General features: G+C 36.8%; 1 protein-coding gene across 1 annotated transcript; it reads right to left on the bottom strand.

The window, feature by feature from the left end:
• LOC128369661 (coiled-coil domain-containing protein 178) lies at positions 1–18,566 on the bottom strand. Its single transcript, XM_053330739.1, has 21 exons — positions 18,522–18,566; positions 18,152–18,229; positions 14,859–14,995; positions 14,695–14,753; positions 14,537–14,616; positions 13,939–14,142; positions 13,587–13,807; positions 12,201–12,343; positions 10,888–11,041; positions 10,695–10,790; positions 10,362–10,498; positions 10,062–10,245; positions 9,894–9,956; positions 9,433–9,561; positions 9,212–9,325; positions 8,849–8,994; positions 8,400–8,559; positions 5,801–5,950; positions 2,623–2,757; positions 159–283; positions 1–55 (listed from the first exon to the last, which is right to left on the bottom strand). The coding sequence occupies exons 2-21, from the start codon at positions 18,207–18,209 to the stop codon at positions 1–3; spliced, it is 2,550 nt and encodes an 849-aa protein (XP_053186714.1). The 5' UTR covers positions 18,210–18,229; positions 18,522–18,566.
• Between the last annotated feature and the right edge of the window lie 925 nt (positions 18,567–19,491).

Raw genomic sequence — 19,491 nt, 5'->3', positions numbered from 1 at the left:
TTAGATCAGTCCTGACAGCAGCATGAAAGTCACCTGTTTCATTGTTATGGATTTGCTGCAAGTAAAGAGAGGGGAATAGTGAAGCGTGCTAGGGTAAGTAAGTTGTCTGGTACAGGTGAATGTCCAATTATACTGCTATTTGAACTGAAGGCATCTACTCATTCGATCCAGCAGCATCTGGACTGGCTTGTTTGTTCACCCCGGCATCATCAGTGGTAGTAGAGTCATCTGTCAAGGATTGCAGGAATGTAGAGATGAGCTGAATTTCTTTTGACAACCCCTCCTGTTCAAATAAGAGACAAACAGGGTAAATGAAAACAGGTTAATTAAGAAAACAGTGAGGCAGTTTTTGCATAAATGCAATCCTCACTTTATTAGCGTCTCGCACACAGCTTGCAGACCGTGGGTCTACAGTTGTGAAAGTAACGTTACTATCTTGTTCTTATTTTTGCGAGGAAGGAGAACAAGAGGCTCCTGGTGAACCAAGTCCAGGTTCAGTGCTCTTCTGTTTTAAAAACCTCAGCATCCAGTTTTTCTATTAAACTGCCTGGCACTGTCAACCAGCTTGGGAATCTGAACCGGCCTAGCCATGCAGAAATTCTCTGACTAACAATTATATCAGAAACAGGATCTTGGATTACTGTCCCCTGGGACTGGGGCAGTGGGCGTCTGCTCCAATCATTACTGGCCATTCAACAAGGCTCTGCACTGCTCTCCGCTGTTAGCCATTGTCAATTATGCCATCCCTAGTGTAAACTCACAGAACACAAAGCTGAACTGCCAGTTCTGGCAGGAGTGTAACAGGATGACAGCCCCCCCACACCCTCCCACCACACTCCCACCGCACCCACTCCCACCCGCCCACCCCAGGGTTCCCCAGTCTTCTTTCCTTCAAGCTACTTTTGAGCAAAATGCCATTTGGCTTCAGATTCAAGCACGCCTTAGCCGTGAAAGTGCTAACCTGACCTCTCTTATGTTCTGCTTGTGGGGTTAAGTGGACATGATGGATTAGTATAGGCCTCATCAAGATTCAGTCTGGTTTAACTCCAGTTACTACTGGTATCAGTTCTATTGATTTCTTCATTTCTTTCTTACAAACTAATTATATTGATAATCTGTGTATCATGTATTTGTGTATCTTGGAGTCTTTGTGTTAAGTGCATTTCTTTATGGATCTTAAGATCATAATCAAGGTTTTAATAGTTTGATAATCATGCAGATTATGTGTTTATGCCTGCTCATAAACTCATAATGTTTTGTTTTGTTTTTTCATAAAGGTTTTTCTACATGTCTACTTTTTGGAGGATCGACCCTGAGCTGGACTGCTCATGAGGAGCCTGTTTAAAGTGAGTGCTGCCTGCTCTGATGGACCCTGTGCTGAGCTGTGACGGGTGACGGTGTGGTGCGCTTGAATACACCAGCTCTTTTGTCCTTCACACTCTGCAGCTCTCTGATAGCTCCTCCCCCTGTGCTCCACTCCTCCCTGCCTTGAGCTGTGATCTGCTGGGGCCTTTTGAGGCTGGGCTGCTGAGACATGGCTGCTCCCTGTAATGTCTGGACCAGACCCATCAAAAAACATGTCAGCAGTCAGAGGAGGAGGAACTGAGAAGGAAACCACTTAATAGCATTTTCACTGGGTAGTCCCCTGGAAAACCTCTAATCAAATCTTAGAGTATTCTGCCTCCGGCATATCAGATGAAGTCAGTTGAATTTAAATGTTGGTGAACAACAAATTAACAAAAATAAGGATTTTACAGAAAAACAACAGACTGCAACCAACAAATATGTTTGGGTAGTGGTTTGAGATGGCCTACTGTTAAGGCTGAAGAAGTACAAAGGATTAAAATGGTTCTATAGTATGGTTACATGCCACCTGGCTCTGCGGTAATGCTGGACAGGACATTTCATAAAGATTCATCACTGTCCTGCTGTCCGCTTTGACCTCATCTCACATCACAGCACAGATTAGACACCGATTATCCTCTAATTGAAGATCCTTACTTTTCAACCTTGCAGAATATGCTCCTGCTCTTCTGCAACACACACAGAAGGTTATTCTACTCCAAAGAACCTGTAACACACATCCCTTCCATTAAGGGTAGTAAACTCACTCTGAATTAGCCCTTAAAGTCAGAACGCCCCTGCTAAACACAGAACAAGCTACAATGTTAATGCAATGTGACCAAACACAATGTGTTCAGTATATAGAGTTATCTAGAGAGGCAGAGCTAGCCTCAGACATGGGGTCACTGCATAGGCGCTCTAGCAGACACATCATCCATCACATCAGTCTGTGATCTGATGAGTGAATGTATAGAGTGTAATGTAAAAGTGGCGTCTTTAACTCCACCATAGTAGTGAAGCACAAAGCCTTGCTGGATGTTTTACTGTGGTATTGCCTGGCTGCCCTTGCTTGGCAAAGAAGACACAAGGCACTAGCCGGATGAGGCTCAAACAATGCCAAGCATAACAGGGAGTTACTGTAGTATGCAAAAGAATACGCTACCATCCGGTAGAATACCTAGACTGGGATGAAAGTTGAATAAAGGGATTTACCATTTAAATGAATGGTGCCAGTTTGTGCAGTTTTCTAGCCTGTTTTACATGTATATGTACAAATACCTGGGCTGTTTTTATTTTCTGGTCGGTCTCTTGAGAAAGAGACTGGCACCGGTCCAGTTCAGCCTGGCTGTAGAGGCTGCGTTGTTTGAAGTATTTCACCAAAGCTTTGTGCATCCTCTTCTGCAACAAAGAGAGCTAGGGGGAGAGAAGGCAGAGAAAAGGAATTGGTAAGGCAGGAGAGGAAATTAATGGCAGTGTTCAAGAAGAATGATGGAGGGGAATAGAGAAAGCAGTCAATAGCCCATTCTGCAGTACACGGGCCTGACAGGAATTTCACAGTCTCTTGGTTTCTCTGCCCACTCGTGTGCACTCATCAGAATCCAGTCACATCTGGCTGCCAGGATGGGGGGTTAATTTTCTCTAAATGCTTCAGCAGTTTTGTTCTAGCCGAGGCAAACTCTGTGACTGCAAAGCTGATGAGTAAAATATTTCTACTTCACCCAGTTTAACTTTATACCAATCCCCTCAAGACATATTTTACACATACACACAGAGTCATGAACCCCCCACTGAAACCAGAAATTATTCCTAGTCTCTTGGAAAGACATGCTGCTTGCTTTATTATTTGAACACAGTTTCAAGCAAAGAGGTTTAAATTCTGATAGATGCCATTGCTTTTCTTCCCCCCTCCATCTCTCTACTCTTCCTACAAAGCTTATCATTGCTTGGCAATGTGTTCCCCAGTGCATTGAAAACTAAAGCGAATTAGCTCAGTCATCAGCTCCTGAAGGAAAGACAATAACAAGAATGCGCTTTTATGGTGTACCCTGTTAAAACCTAAGAGCTGAAAGCTTCCACATAAACAAAGCAATGCTTACATGTACAGTACAATCAAGAGGATTTTTAGAAGAGGCACATAGTAGCACGTGTTATCACGTACTTATTAGTCAAGCATTTATTTCATTTACTATAGAAAACTTTGTGCATTTTAATGTATTTTTACTTGCTGAATTTTGATGAAGTTATATATTAGTATTCATTTTTTATGTTCCTTCATCCTCTTGTCAAATATTACTACCTCTAATATTACGACCTAAACTGTGTGTTGACTGGACAAATGACAAATAAATGAGAAACCATCCACACCAAAAATATCAAGTATTTGTGTACTACAAAAAAAACCTTGAAGCTGTTTGGTTGGATGGAACTGATTAGTTAAGTAAAATTATCACTATCTGAAACACAATCTGTAATGTTTATATTAGTTATATATCCCATCTGTTATAATGGAATATGTCGTAACACTAAAACTAGCACATTTGTGCTTGAAGATGCTATCCAAACTCTGTTGGTCATAAATGTTGTTGATAGTTTTGTCGCACCTGTCCTGGATGATAATGATAATAAACGTACTAAATAATACTTCAAAAGTCAAGGAATGTGGTTGATAACACTTCACTTTATTACTTTATTAACAAGATAAAGCCATAAGATTAGAGTCCAGATGCTCCACCTTCTTAGTTGTACTGTACTGGACGTTATAACTTGTGGAAAGTTTTTCATTTCAGCTTTACTGGTAGAACTATAACCTGTATTTTACTATGTGAATATCAAATATGGATTGTGCTGAAAAGGATTGAAAAAGGTCAAGACAGTTTTAAATTCCCACTCCCAAACATTCATTATAGGTGTTTTGACCTTCTTGTTTTAGATGCTCTCTGAGTGACAGCAGACAAAGTGCCAGATAAGTTATTTATAATCTTACAACTGAATATGGAACAAACATATTTTTTGCATGTCTGTACTTAATGCCAGAATATATTTAAGGTGTTTCGTGTTGTATCTTGAAAGCACAGTGAAGGTTGTTTTCAAATCGTCACTTGAACTATACACTACATTGGTGCTGCTTGCTGTCAAGATTATATTTCAAGGATACTTAAGAGATGGTTTTCATTGTGTCTCTGCTGACTATCAACAAGATTATGGGCTCACCAAACACATAAATGACTGGTGTGAGGATTTTACACACATGCACTGATGTTCTGATCTCTCAAATGATCCTGACAATGTTAAATGCAGTTAAATTGTTGCCTCCAGTTACAAACAAATCAATTAAGGGCAATCACATAGTGTAATACATGTACTAAACCCGACCTGAAGTGCAAGCATTATAAGGATAATAAGTGAAAATTGCAAACAGGAGAGAAGACTACTTGAGTGTTCCTGTGTAAATCAGATTAAATGTGATAGTCCTGCATTTACATTTCAGAAACATTGTTGATTATAAGCCTGTTATAAAAACTGAATTTAGGCATAAAACACTAGCCGAGAGGCTGCTGTTGTAGGAGTGTAGAGTTGAAACAAACAAAAATGGTGAAGGCTGAATCCGGAGTAAAAGAAAATCAGGCTTTGATCATGAGCGTGGAAAATCCTGTCCACAGGATTTTATTTTTGCATGCATTTTTCACTTGATAACATTCATGCAGTTAGATGAGGAAATGCTCAAGTAAAGGTATTAGTCATTTTTGGAACAAATAATATGTATTTTTCATTGCAGGAGAAGTGTGCCTTCTTCCTGGTGTTATGGTTGTCATGTGTAATTCCATTCTAGTTAAATAGTGTCAAAAACTACAAAGATTAAACAGTAAAATGCTGCTCAGTTGTCTCCCTCAACTAGTCAAGACTTCTGGTGCTATTTTAGCAGTGAATGCACATACATGATCCTAACCTGTGTTTGTTGCTGATCCCTAAACTAACTGCTGTAGTAAGCGGAGGTAAATTTGCAATAGAACGATAATAAAACATTTCACCCCTGACCACCTTACAGAAACTATAATCAACAAAATGTGGAAGTCATAGTATTTACATGTACCATCAACCTCTCGCTTCACTCCCCTCGGTGGCAAAAACTACATAGCTATCATTACATTATGTCACATCCATCATCCTCCTCCACTCAAGTTATCTCATCATTATTAGATATCTGCAGTAACCCCCTCACTGGTGGCCAACTTACAACCTTCTTAAAACGACTGCCCATGTAGAGAAGAGTTATCCAGTGTTAAGAAGAACATGAGGAAACAGAGCATAAGATAACAACAGAAATCCTGAACCATTAAACATCATTGTTTAAAAAATGTATAGCTATGTAATGAACAGTTAAAGCTTCACAAAGCACAGTTTCAATAGAAAAACAGTGAAGTAAATGTAATATAAAGAAATGTTATACAAACTCTACCTGTGTGTAATAATGACAAGATTTATGTGCATGGTTTTTCTTGGTCAGCGCAGACACCGCCTCCTGTTCGGCCTCCATAAGGATCTTCTTAAGACCTTCGTACTCGCTGGCCAGCTGTTTGTTCTCCTTCAGTGCGATTATTAGTGCTCCCTATACACACATGAAAACAAAAGGCTTGCTGTATGCATTTGCAATTAATAATGTGCATACAGTTGTACTCTGGTAACCCAACAAACAAGTTCTCTATTAATTTAACCCCTTAAGAAACAGCAGTCTGCTGTTGGGTCAGAAAAACTTTGTTTAAACCCATAACTTAATTTATGTGAGACTCTAAAGTTTCCAAATATCTGACTGAATTTTGGGACATTTTGACTATATGCATAATAATGTTTCCATTTGATTGAATGGTGCAGCCTTAAACTCAGGGTCTTGGGTTTGAATACTTAAATTAGTGTTAATGTAATACATATAGCTGCAACAACATGCATATACACAATTTACATGATACTATTAGACAGAGAGGAATAAAAACAATTCTAATAACCTTAAAGCTCCTCAAAGTAAACAAAGTGAGTCAACTTACTGCAATAAGAATAATTGCTGATAAAGCATGATGTACAGTACAGATGTAAAATATATAAAATACGATCACATGGATCAATGTTTTCATGACTGGTAGGTACACTACATAGATACACAGGGCAAGATTTTATATGATGAAGGGAACTGAATAGTCAGTATACTGTACGTACTGTATTAGATGTCTGAGGTGTACATTCTGACCTGCTATGTGTGTGTATAACACTATATAGAATTCATGCATTTTGTATTTGTGCTTTTAATTAAGGCAAAATAAATAGCCGGCACACAAAGCTGGACACTTTTCTGGGAAATCAAGCAAATAAATCACAGAGTATATGTCTCTCTTCGTGCCACCCCCCATCCCCCTCAGCCCCCACTCTCCTTGTCATTTGAACATTGTTCCCAAGTACTGGATATGTGGCTGGTGAATATCTCAACTCTACCTGCAGACATAATGAAGTGTGTCTCTGCAGTAAAACAGAACAGCACTAAAGTGATGAGTTTAACCCAGCAGAAAGAGGGGCTGTAAACATGACAAATGCCTGCTATTGATTTCAGGTTTAATTACTCAATGCAGCACTGACAAAGCCCATCTGATGCTGTTGTGAAGTGTAAATGGAACAAATTACACTTCATTGCCCATAAGAAACTGATAGCGTCTGCAGTTTGCATTGTTTACTTTGTCCTCGCCAAACGACAAGCCCTGATCAAATCAAAAATTAGGTGCATGTTTGAAAGACAGAATACTTTTAGATATGTATGCATGCAGAGAGAATTCTAGTGAACAGGTAAATCTATTTCACCTTGATATACCCTATATTTGTATCTTTACATATAACCATCTGCTGAATATTTTTTAAATAGCCACATAGAAACCTCCATCAGTCTATTACAGGAATAATACTCACCTGTATCAGCTTCTATGGCAAAAAAAGAGCTGCAACCTACACAGACTTATAGGAGTAAAGTATGGGGTCAGCATCTTTATGAGAAATCTCATATTTGAGGGTATCTAACCATTCTGCTTCATGCACTGTGATTTCTGAGTGCACACTCTGCTTATTATGTTATGCTAATGCAGACATTATGTGTGCTTTTTACTGGTCTCGATGATTAAAGTGACCAATTTCCTTACAACTTCAGACTCTCTCTGATCTTTTTATTTGCTGGAGTATTGTTGTTATATCATCTTATTTCGTCAAGTGAAAAGACTAAACCCTTTTTTGCATGGCTAACTTTTATCTGGCTAATGGGAGTTGTGTCTATGTGGAAGACTTCTAATTCTTAAATTGTCTCATGCCAACAACTTCTTTAAAGTTGCTGCACTTGGATGCATGGCGGCTTAAGCTCCATTGCCTTTTCTTGTTTTGAACTAATGCATTCTTGATCACCGTTTAATGAAACTATATACCACATGGCGATTTCACATTAGATAAGCCATGTGAAACCCCCATCAGCAAAGAGGCTCTGGCTGGGGCTGATAATCCTGCAGATGAAAACCTTACAACAAATAGGGGTTTCTCTTACAAAGGAGTGTTCAAATACATGCCATTCAGTGCACAGCATACTCATGTTTTTACAACAGCCTATTTTTGGAATGAATATTAAAATGATATGCGTGTTAGATATTGTGAACTGTATGCTTACAATGAAATTGCTATTGAAAATTTTGGCCCACAGGTAACAAAATAGGCACAGCATCTCACCACGACATGCATCATCAAATTCGTCCAGACAGAAAGACTATAACAACAGTGAGTTGTCATTTGTGGGAAAAGCACTTAAACAAGATTGACCATGGCTTGTAATTTTAATTGCACACAGCTCTTTTCTCTGCATCTTAAGGGAAGTATTGTGACAAGCAATGTGCTGACACTAATCCACAAACAAATAAACAATGAGGTGTTTTTTGTTTTTTTTACACCTTCTTTCTGATTTCACAGTATTTGACACAAAACGTCATGTATTTACAGGAGTTATGCTGAACAACATTCAAGTCAGTTTAATGTTTTGTTACCTTGGTGTCTTCCATTTCCTTTTTTCTTGCTGTAACATGAGCAGTGTGTGTCTGCATGGATCGCTGTGTTCGTTGTAGGCAGTTATTAATATCAGACTGCAAGGTGCTCATTATGAGAGCAGCTGATTTGTCTTTGAATTCAGCCATGTCTAAAGCACTTCTGGAAGAACAAATCAAACACATAAAATGATCATATGCTTCTAAAATCTCTTTGAAATAGAATAGATTTTATGGATACTGCAATAGTGAAATAGTAAACTAAACCTTTTTTTTTTTTTAAAGGGAGACATTTCTTGAGTTTTTAAAATCTCAAGAAAAAATGTTTTTTTATTGATTTTAAAAAATATATTTTTACATTGATTTACTTTACATTTAAAGTAGTTATAAAATTAAGTATTCTTTCTTTACTCTCAGCTGTTATATTGAGTATTTCCTCAGAATAATCTTACTTGAGTTCCGCTATGACTGCTGGCATGCTTTCAACTATTTGTTCCATTTTCTCTGAAGCGTTTTGGTATTCTTCGCACTTCTTCGTAAGGTCACTGGTCCTGCTCTGGATGATGTCATATCTCTTTATAGTGGCAGTGTGTAAATCCTGTAAACAAAGAGTAATGTTGAATATTCATTGGACAAACTCAGCACACCTTATTTTGTTTAAAGTGCTAAAACCAAGAGATTATTTGTCATGACATGATAAATAGCTGCGACTAGCTTTGTGCTCAATGAGCTTTCCAGAGTAAACCTGACTTAGCAACTGTTCTTTGATTTAAAAATAACTTGTTTTATGCAACCCTGAACTTTTCCTTTCTTACCTTTGCCACTTTCAGGTGGTCACATTTGAGTTTTTTTTCTCTCTGGAGGATGGCTAATGTGTTGTTGTGTTCAGACTCAGTCTTTTCCAAACGTTCTGTCAATTTCTTGGCTTTCTATACAAATCAAGACATAATCACAAATGCAGTTGACTTAAACTCTGAATACATGATTTTGTTGATTTTTTTTGTCGCTTACTCTTTTACCTGAGTTACATCAGTACCTCAATTTGTATCTCCAGAGCTTCTGTTGTCGAGGACACACTTTCAAATTCATCTTTAAGCTTTTTGTTGGCTAGCACTGAGCGCCTCTGCAGTCGTTGGAGTTCATCATTGATGTTCGCACAATGACTCTGACGCAAAAGAAAATACAAGGCAGAATGTTATCACCCTACCGATAGTGGGGAATGTAACAGGAGTGGGAATGTAAAAAAGAAAAAAATGCAATTGAATACAGCCATGCATTTAATGCTACCTTTAGGAAACAGTCATGTTAAATTTTTATTGAGACTGCACTTTGTGAAGCTTTACCTGTTCATAACATCGCTATAAGATTATACAGTGTTACAGTGTTACACAACTACTGAAAAATTAAGCAAAAAATACAGTGATGTATTTTAAAGATTAATATTTAATTCTTCTTTTACATTGATTCTACTGAATGTAAAGCACCTCATGAATATACCTTAAGTACTTCCAGGGCAGTCATCTGACCTGTCAGATTTTTCCTCAGGTTTTCGATCTCTTTCTGTAGAGCATAGAAAGAGAAGCAGTAATATCTAGGGGGTTTTCTCGCATGCTGTGTCTCATGCTGTATACTGTACGTAGAATATGTACATATGTTTTCACTGACCCTGGCCCTCTGTTCTTCCATGAAGGTCAGCTGCTCCTGCTCTTCCAGCTTAGTCTGGGTGACACTGTGCTGGGTTACAACTTGGGTCACTTCCTCCTTGGCCCTTTCCCAGTGTTCGTCATTGTCAATGATTTTCTGGAGCATCTGCTTCCTCTCCTCACGCATCTGCTTCACTGCTTTCTCACTGACGAAAATCCCACAGTAAAGTAATGGTAAACAGAATGCATCTTTATACAAATTACATCAAATAGTAGATGTTGCATGCTCCTTCAGTCTTTTGGCTTTGAGACTGTACTGTACCTCTCAGAAATCTTTATCTTGTAGTCTTCCACATTCTGTTCATAGTCCATGTTTTCTTTACGGAGAGCTGCAAAAGCATTACGTTTTGAAAGGAGCTGCTCTTCTACACAGGAAACCTCTGCTTCTCCTTTAAGTTTCTGTGGATAACAAAATGCGCAGTATGGCACAGAGCGGATCTACAGTATTTGTTGTGTCTAAACTACAAAACAGTTTCAGTGAGTCAGATCTTAAATTTGGAAGTCACACTATCCAACAAATTACCAAAACATACAAATGCAACACTGACATTATAAAAACATGTCCTGTAACTGACTTTATTCTGATGCTACTTACAGTTTTCTCAATGTCTTCTTGTAATGCCATTAGTTTCTCGTTCAACTTTTTATTCTTTTGCATCTCCTCCTCAATTTGATATTTTAATTGTGAAATCTGTAATAAAAGCAGGAAAAACATTAAATTGACTACTTCTGTGTATAGTTGAAAGTTGCCTTTTTTGAAATTGCATCAAAATATGGACATTGGTTACTCTGTCTTTTTCAGTTTTCTCAAGCTCCATTATTTTAGGGATACGTTGAGTTGTGGCAGCACACTTTTCTTCTGTAAGAGCAACTGTCTGTTCTGCATCCTCAATTTCAGCATATAGATCTTTCTCAAGGATCTTCAACAGGTTTAAATCTTCTCTAGAAAGAGAAACAATTTTTACAATGATCAAGTTGGTGAATTAAAAGCAGTTCTTTAAAATACTAAACAGAGGGAATGAAATCACAGGGTAACTCACAATAAAAAGGTGTCACATGGAAGAGAGAGTCACAACACAACATGTGGCATGCAACATATTGAGAGCAAATAATCAACAACATCCTGATACATGTGCACCTGAAGAGGAAAATGTATCTCTAAAAACAATTATTTAACATCATTTAACATTATTTGTAATTGACCTGTGTACATTCCATCTATATGTTGTTTTAAATACAAGCCTATACAGTACATGCAGGAAATGAGTGTAATAAGGGACACAGATCTATGAGGAAGAAGGGTTTAAAGGAAGTATTACTTCCTCTTTGGTGATTTTGTTTTCTTCTCTTTCACTTTTACAGGAAACAAGTTTTTAATCAGTCAAGTCTATTATATTCTTTTATCACCTGTATTTAAATCTTAAATCATTTTTGTAGTTAATTTAAGTAAAAGTTATGATCAGTCAGTCTTAAAAGACTTGTCTGGTAACACAGCCTTAAGAGGAAATATTGTTGCTATAATTAAACACAGTTAAATATACATTGTGCACTGATGAGGAACTACGGTTTATCGGTTAACCAGCTCTCAGATTGAGGGTCATATGATGTTAAAAGACACCTGCCAGTCAGTCAGAAACACAGCTTTTCATAGTCATGGTGTAATTGTTAATATGAATATGCTGTAAATGTAAATAACACATTCTGTAATATCTGATAACTTTTTGGTTATTTAAAACACATACAAAAAGGATAAATAAATTTGACTCAATGTTTTTTAGTTTTTTTTGTTTTATACAAAACTTTAAGTTCCTGTAACTGACTTTGTAACTTGTGTATGGTGCATAAGACATAAATGGAATTCACAAAACTACTAATCAACAAGTCATGAAATATATAAGAACAGAACAGCAGACATTCAGATTATGTCCCCCTACCTTAACAGTAAACATATATTGATGATCCCTCAGTATAGTTCCTGACACGACAACTAGTTTAACTTGTTTCATCATCACTTTTCAAACTTTTCTAACAATTTATGAAATATCTCTCTCTCTCTGAGATGTACTTTAATTTTTTCATTGCATTTATAATAAATACTTACAATTTGTTGGCCAGCTGATTCTTCATAGCCAACAGTATTTGCTCCTGTGATTTCTTTTCATTGTTGGCGTCCAGCTCCATCTTTTTGTACTCCTTCTGAACCAGTGTCAGATCATTTTGTGTATCTGAGTATACTTCATCAGCCTAAAAAAGGACAAGAAATTCTGTGCTTACAATTCACCTCACATATTATTCTATTCATAACTTTCATGTAATTTATATTTAAGTCAGTACATTATCCTGTTATCAAATCATACCCTGAGAAAATTAAATATTCAGATTTCAATACCTATAGCAGAAGAAAGGCAACATACTAAAAGGTCTTTTACATTTTTTCTTAGCTATGGGCAAATCTTAAGAGAATCCAGAAATCCCAAAGCTAGATATTAACCCCAGGCTTTAAGTAAGCCTGGAATTAAAGACACACACTTGAACATCAGAGCCCAGGGTTAACATCTTGAAAACAATCAGCCAATGACTTGTTGAAAAGTAATTAGACTAGAGCTGAGAGTTCACGTCCATACTAGTGGCTCTGTGAGGCTGTATTTAGGCACAGCTTGACCTAAATGCAAACATTGACATACTAATTTTCACCATCATAGTTAACCTTTGTTGATTAGCACAAAACACCAACTGCAGCAGAGGCTGATGGGAATGTAACTGGTCAGTAAGTATTTGGTTATAAACCAAAGTAAATTTGGACAAATTGAACGTTGGACCTGATGATGGTGCTAGAGGAAAAGTTAATGGAAGTGATTTTAGCTCATCCTGAGGGGAACGTAAACATGTGTAGCACATTTCATGGCCATCCATTCAACAGCTGTTTGCACTTCACTCAAAATATGAATCTCAGTGTGGCCAGGTAGACAAACATTGTCATCCACAGAGTCTTTTTACTAGCATGGCTCAAAACAATCATTTCATTTGTGCTAACACTCAGTCTGGTGTTTCATTTAACAACCGTGCTAAATGACTTCAACTTTACCTGTTGAACACTGATCCCTCTGTCTCACCAGTGTACTTTCACAGGCAACCATTTCCATTATTGCTGAAGGTAAATTTGGACATTAGCTTTTTAAACATCCTATCATGAACTGAAGTAATGGACAAGTGGAAAAGCTAAATGAAAAGTCAGGAAATTTGAATTTGGATTATTTGGAGTCATCATCTAGGGACATAAATGTCTGTACCAAATTTCATGGTAACTGAGTCAATTGTTAAAATGAATATATTTAATTGTAGAACAAACCGTTGGACTGACAATGTACCGACAGACCAACAAATACTGCAATCCCTCGAGCCATGCTATTAAAAACAGTATCCAGCCTTTGAAAATATAAACACAGGAATAGTTTTTAAAACAAGAATAAATCAAATTAGAGGCTACCTTTGCTTGTTCAGTGTTGATTTGATCTATGAGGCTTTCCTGGATCTCCAGATTGTCTCTCACGATGGGAATTTGTTTTTTGGAAAAGTTTATGTCCTTGTGCAAGTGTTGGTTCAAAACCTCTGCATGTGACAGTTTCTCCTGGACCTGGTCAAGTTTGTCTCGCTCTAGTTTTAGCTGCCACTTCAGTTCAGTGATGTCTCTAATGCAAGCCTCATGCTCTAGAAAAAGCAATCATTTTCAGAAACAAGTGAAAACATTCTCGATGCCGTGCTGGACAACTGAACCTCAGCACTTCATAAGACACAAATAAGTCTATAAGGAAATCACAAGAAACCTCTCAGTCACTCACCTTTTTGAACAACCAAAGAATGCTCTTGTTGCTTCCACAGTGAAATACAGTCAACTTTGTTCTCCAAAAATCTTTTTCTTCTCTTCTCTTTGTGGAGACCTTCCTCTGCATACTGCCGATCAGCCTCCAGCCGCTCAATCAGATACACAACCTCTCCAAGGACATCATTTATTTTCTTCAATAGCGGCGATAATGGACAACTTTCTTGAGGGTGGAAAACTTTATAACATTGGCACACTATATTGTTCTGTATCATCACTTTCAACTCAATAAACAAAGCTCTGTTAACATAATCTGACAAACTACAAAATGCAGGTAAACATAAACAACATCTCTAATATTCTATTAGTGGCAGGGAGCACTGGATGGTACCTAATTAGTTACTATGGAGAAAAAAGATGTGAACCAGTAACTGGGACTCAATTATTGCCAGCCTGACGTAACCACTGCTGCAAGGAATGAAACAACATAACCTAGAGCTTCTCCAACCAAGTGCACACCACATTTCTATTATGAGTATGCACATTAGGGACAGTATTTAGGAGGAAATATTTTAGAAATGGTATTCATGATATTTGAAAAAATATATGTTGTTCACCTCTTGTACTGATTGCGATGCCTTCAACAAACAACTTTGTAGACATCACTTGTTCAGTATCTGAGTCTCTGGACTGAAATCTGTTAAAGAAACAGTAACACTTATGTGTCATATTCTGAATTTAACATAAATAAATAGGAAATGACAACAGACCTCACCTTAAAGTTTCACTGCAGTGGTGCTTGTCCTGATCAATGTGTGGCTGGTATTTTCCAGACTGGTGGAAAACAAAACCAAAACATTTTTTTAATGGAAATTCTTTTCCAATCAGGATATTTGTCTGAAGATCTTGCATCTTTGATCACACCTGATGACAGTTTACCTGTTGACACCAGTTCTCCACCTTCATCTTCAGCTCTTGGATGTGGTAAATAGCGTGGTTGACACTTGGTGACGGACTGTTGAGCAAAGCACAAGTGCGACGTCTTCCTGTGCAGACAGCTTGAAGATCTGCTTGATCTTGAGACACAAAATACAGAGATCTTAAAATTCAACTTTAAATTTAGTTAATCACAAACAATAGCTTTTAGAGAAGCTATGGAAACCAAACCCTGCTTTTACATAATGGAACAAAGCCCCTGAAATACTTCATAAATAACGCAGTGATGAAACATCAGGCAATGGAAATCAGGAATCAGGCAACTTTATTTGAAACAAACATTCATTCTGCCTAATTTATTTCATTTTTATAAAAAAAAAAAAGTATTTGGCTGTGAAAGATGTTCTGTGATTCTTTACTTTCACGTCAGGTTGCATAGACTCTGCAATATATTGGAAGCATCAGTGAGAGAACAGAGACAACTAATTTGAACATCTCAAGACAAACCCAAGGGCACCATTCTTGGTGGTGAAAGGACGCCATCTGGCTGAAAAAAAGGGTAAAAAACACAAGTGATGCAGAGTCCATGCTCACAAAGGAATGAACACTGACTATTTGAGTTACCTTTTGATATATATATAGTACAAAGAAACATAAAACTGCTCATACACAGGTAAGAGAAACACATTTAAAGATTCAGTTAAGAAGAGGGAACAACAATTGTCGACATAATTAGGTAAAAAGGTCCCTGTGCTGTATTTGAATATATATTACTATACGTGAACTTTAAAGTCTGAACTTTTAAAGAGATTTACACACACACAAAAAAAGTATAGATACAGCTTAAACATGTAGTCTTGTTGATTATGTGATAAGTTTAGAACAAAACTCTACCCCACAATGACTCACAGGAAGCTTATATCACATAAATGATGTTTAATTTAATTAGTGATAAACAGTCAACAATAGTATTTAAAAAAAGACTTCAGACTTTTAGACATGTTTTTTCAAAGAGTGAAATCAGCATAAAGTATAATAGTACTACACTTTGATTATAAAAGTGTAAGCAGTTTGATAATATTAGGATGTTCATTAAATTATGAATTCTGGTATTAAATATGTATTAGACTGCAGTGCTCAACAGCAGGTAAGATGGTGGTTATGACTTTTTCATTGCAGGGCCCAGAAGAGAGATGAGAGGAAAGAGCTGCTTCATTTAACTTATTATTATTATTTTATCATTTTCTTATTTTGAGGGACGGCTTTTTACTGTGATCGTCTATTTGCTAATTTGTGAAATATATGAAACATCGTTAAGGCCACAGTGACTAACAGTTTTGATTGATTCTTTGGGCATTTATGAAATTCACTAGTGTCTGGCTGGTGGTCGGTGTTGATTTAAAATAATGTCCTGATTTGTTTCTACCGTTTGTTGAATGCATGCCTCAACAAAGATTTCCATCTATGTTAGTTCTTTGTGTTGATCAAAAATAGATTAATTCTTTATGATTAGTGCTTATTACATCAGGGTTTTGTCTTAAGTAAATAAATAAATCTGTGAATTAATTAAATCATGTCTTGGCCAAATGGCAGGTAATGGGTTAGACATCAAGTAAATGTATATCTACTGTAGAGGTAAGAGAGAATAACTGATTCCTCTGCATTATGTGTTTTAGACATTTTTAGCAAACAATATTGGTCAGGCCTAAAGTCACCAAGTTCATGTTGTGTAGGAGGGATGAGAAACCTCTCCTGCCTCATCATGTGCTCAACAGGAGCATCTATAGAGTACTTGACACCTTAGCTGAATGTCTGCAAACCAAGTCTGGGCGGACCAAGGGGCCTATTCAGAAGTTATAAGTATAATGTAAAGTAATATAAGTGTAATGTAATGTAAGTTTAATGTAATGCCTGTAATATAAGTGTAATGTAATGTAAGTTTAATATAATACATGTAATATAATGTTATATAAGTGTAATGTAATATAAGGTAAGTGTAAAAAGTGATTTTGTGATTATTACTGGTCTCTCCATAGGTGCCATTGCGGTGACCTCTGGTGTTACCTGTGAGCTTTTTAAGGACAGCATCACATGTGGGGTAGTTAAAACGCCCCTTTATTAAAGTTGTCTGTCCACTGTGCAAAGCAAAGCAGCTATATAACCCTACTACTCTGCATACTCTGTTATCTCAGTGAGAAACAGATCACAAGCAGAAGTAGTTGAATCTTTCCCACTTGGGGTGACATTTATCTTACCATGATGCTCTATTAATTAGTAGAATGACTAGTGAGCAAGCTGACTCAGACCAACGCAAGAACAGAGTTGAGGAAAAGCTGACTAGAGACCCGAAACGGAGGCCATCTGTTGCTGAGCAGTTCAGATGAATAATATAAAGATCCAAGGTGCTATGGCAATATGGCAGCAGCGGGGCTGAAGAAAATCATACTGGTGGGTTATATTATTACAACAGAGCAGACTAATGTGACTCTTAGTACCAATCATCTCCATCAAATGGGTGATATTAATATATTAAAATGAATTCAACAAATTAAATATCATTACATGTATTCATCATCTTCGTCATTGTGTGTAGTGCAGTTGCTAAAACACTAAATAGTTGGACAAAAGAAGACTACAGCCTATGGGTGGGTCAATGACGTGAAGCAACCCGGTATCAATTTGTGTAAACAGTGTTTTTTCATAAAAATCTGATTTTATACAGGAAAATATATGTGAACTAAAATGTGGAATAAATATAATCCACTTTTGCAATTCAGCACTATTTTTTGTAACAAATTTTACATAATTTGTCAAAATTTATTGAGAAAAAAACGGCTGTTTTTAGAATATGTCCTGCTCAATGTTGACAAAATGCTTTAAAATTTAAATGTAAAAAAAAAAATGTCTTTAATGTTTTTAAATTAAGTAATTATTTGTACACTTAAATACACTGTAGGTGGTTAAAAATCATTATTTTGTGGTTACACCATTTGACATTTTCAGGAGCTTTCAGGGGTCTTACTTTTGGTTAAAAAAATAGTGCAAATGTAATTTCAAATGACATAAAACCAACAAAAATACAAAATGTACATTTAATAAACCTGATAACAACCCTTAAAACTATTATTAAAGATATTTTGAATTGCTCATCTTGCCAACCTTTATTTGTCACTGACCCACATTCAATACTTGTCATCATCCTTCACTCTCTATCAAATTTCATGTATTTTTAATAGGACATAACACCTGCAACTAGAGTAACATTTAATGTCAGCATACCAAAGCTAACCTCTCACCTTGTTGATTAGGTCGTCCCTCTCTTGATGGGAATCTGAGGGGTTCAACATCAGGCATGGCTGAAGATCATCAAAAACCTTAAGAAACAAAAATGTCAAAATGGCAGCTCTTAATTATTTTTTAAAGCTTCATTTACTTTGGATAACATATCCGCCGTTTATCTTTCGTACAAAGTTAGCTAACATTAGCTCAAGTTGTGGCTGATATCTTCACTCATCTCTGGAAGTCGCTCACTTAGCTAAGGTTAAGTTAACGTTTAATTAACTTAGCTAATGACAAATTCATGAGCTGGAGGGGGTCGTTGTCATGGCAGAAAGTGAAAGCAGAAAATGTGTTCAGGCTATCAACTTACTTTCCACTCTCACCTACCTGTTAGTTTTCTTAACGCCGCATCATTTGTCTTCTGTGCGTCAACGTTGCAGTCAAGAAGTGAAAAGTTGTCTTTTATCAAACTTGAGTCCGAGTGAATTAACTCAAGTTGCTGTCAATCTGCTGCGGCGGTTGCTTAGCAACAAGGGGCTGCGCTGAAGAGAGCCCGAGTTACATTCAAGAACAGCAGTGAAGGTTGCGTTATTGTTTAGCAGCACTGAGATGCGTTTCCTATTCGTGTCATGTAAAATCAGATTGTCAAGAAACAGAAGAGAATAAATAAGCAAGATCTCCTCTCTCATAGAAATTGCTATGAATAGACCCTTTTTAAAGATTCCTTTAGGAAATTATAAACATTGTAATTGTGAACGCATACAAACTAATAGCCCACAATTACAATGACCGCATACTTCAGTGCTGTGTGTCACCCATACACATACATACACGTATATGTCTGTGGTGCCTACATTGATGCGATAGGTTTATCTTCATTTTTATTGTTATATCTTACAGGCCACTGAATCACTTAAAATGAAATAAAAATAATTTGGACGTTTCTGTAATATGTCTTGTTCAAACAGTATGACAATTTTATGATGGCACATGCCCTCCTGCTTTGTGTAGACTGTATAAACATGCATCATAATAGTGAAGTGAAAAAAGACTAATGTTTTTGGCAGCTAAACAGAGTAAACACAGCTTGAAAAATCTATAAAAGGACTCTCTAGGTTGTATTTTCATTTTTAATTCAAAGCCCTTGCAATGCATTCGTCATGTGATGGCTTTATAGGCTTTATTTTAGTGTTTTACAATACATACATAAGATAAGATAAGATAAGATGAAATTTAACTTTATTGATCCCCCTTGGGAGAAATCCAAATTGACACAGCAGCACAGTGGCAAAAAGTAGCAGCATAAGGGTTACAGTCAGAAATACAAATAAAACAAAATAAAATACATACAGTAAAC

Source organism: Scomber japonicus, chromosome 12 (genome assembly GCF_027409825.1).
Source record: "Scomber japonicus isolate fScoJap1 chromosome 12, fScoJap1.pri, whole genome shotgun sequence".
NCBI classification, from domain to species: domain Eukaryota; kingdom Metazoa; phylum Chordata; class Actinopteri; order Scombriformes; family Scombridae; genus Scomber; species Scomber japonicus.
Note: the sequence above shows the minus strand (reverse complement) of the source record. Positions and strands in the feature narration are given on the sequence as shown.

Excerpts from the sequence above, each read along its gene's own strand:
- LOC128369661 (XM_053330739.1), bottom strand. The coding sequence starts at position 18,209 with ATGCCTGATGTTGAACCCCTCAGATTCCCATCAAGAGAGGGACGACCT. Across the intron at positions 13,808-13,938 it reads TTCTTTGGTTGTTCAAAAAG|AGCATGAGGCTTGCATTAGA; the intron begins GTGAGTGACTGA and ends TGCTTTTTCTAG. Across the intron at positions 2,758-5,800 it reads CTTGTCATTATTACACACAG|CTCTCTTTGTTGCAGAAGAG; the intron begins GTAGAGTTTGTA and ends CTCTCCCCCTAG.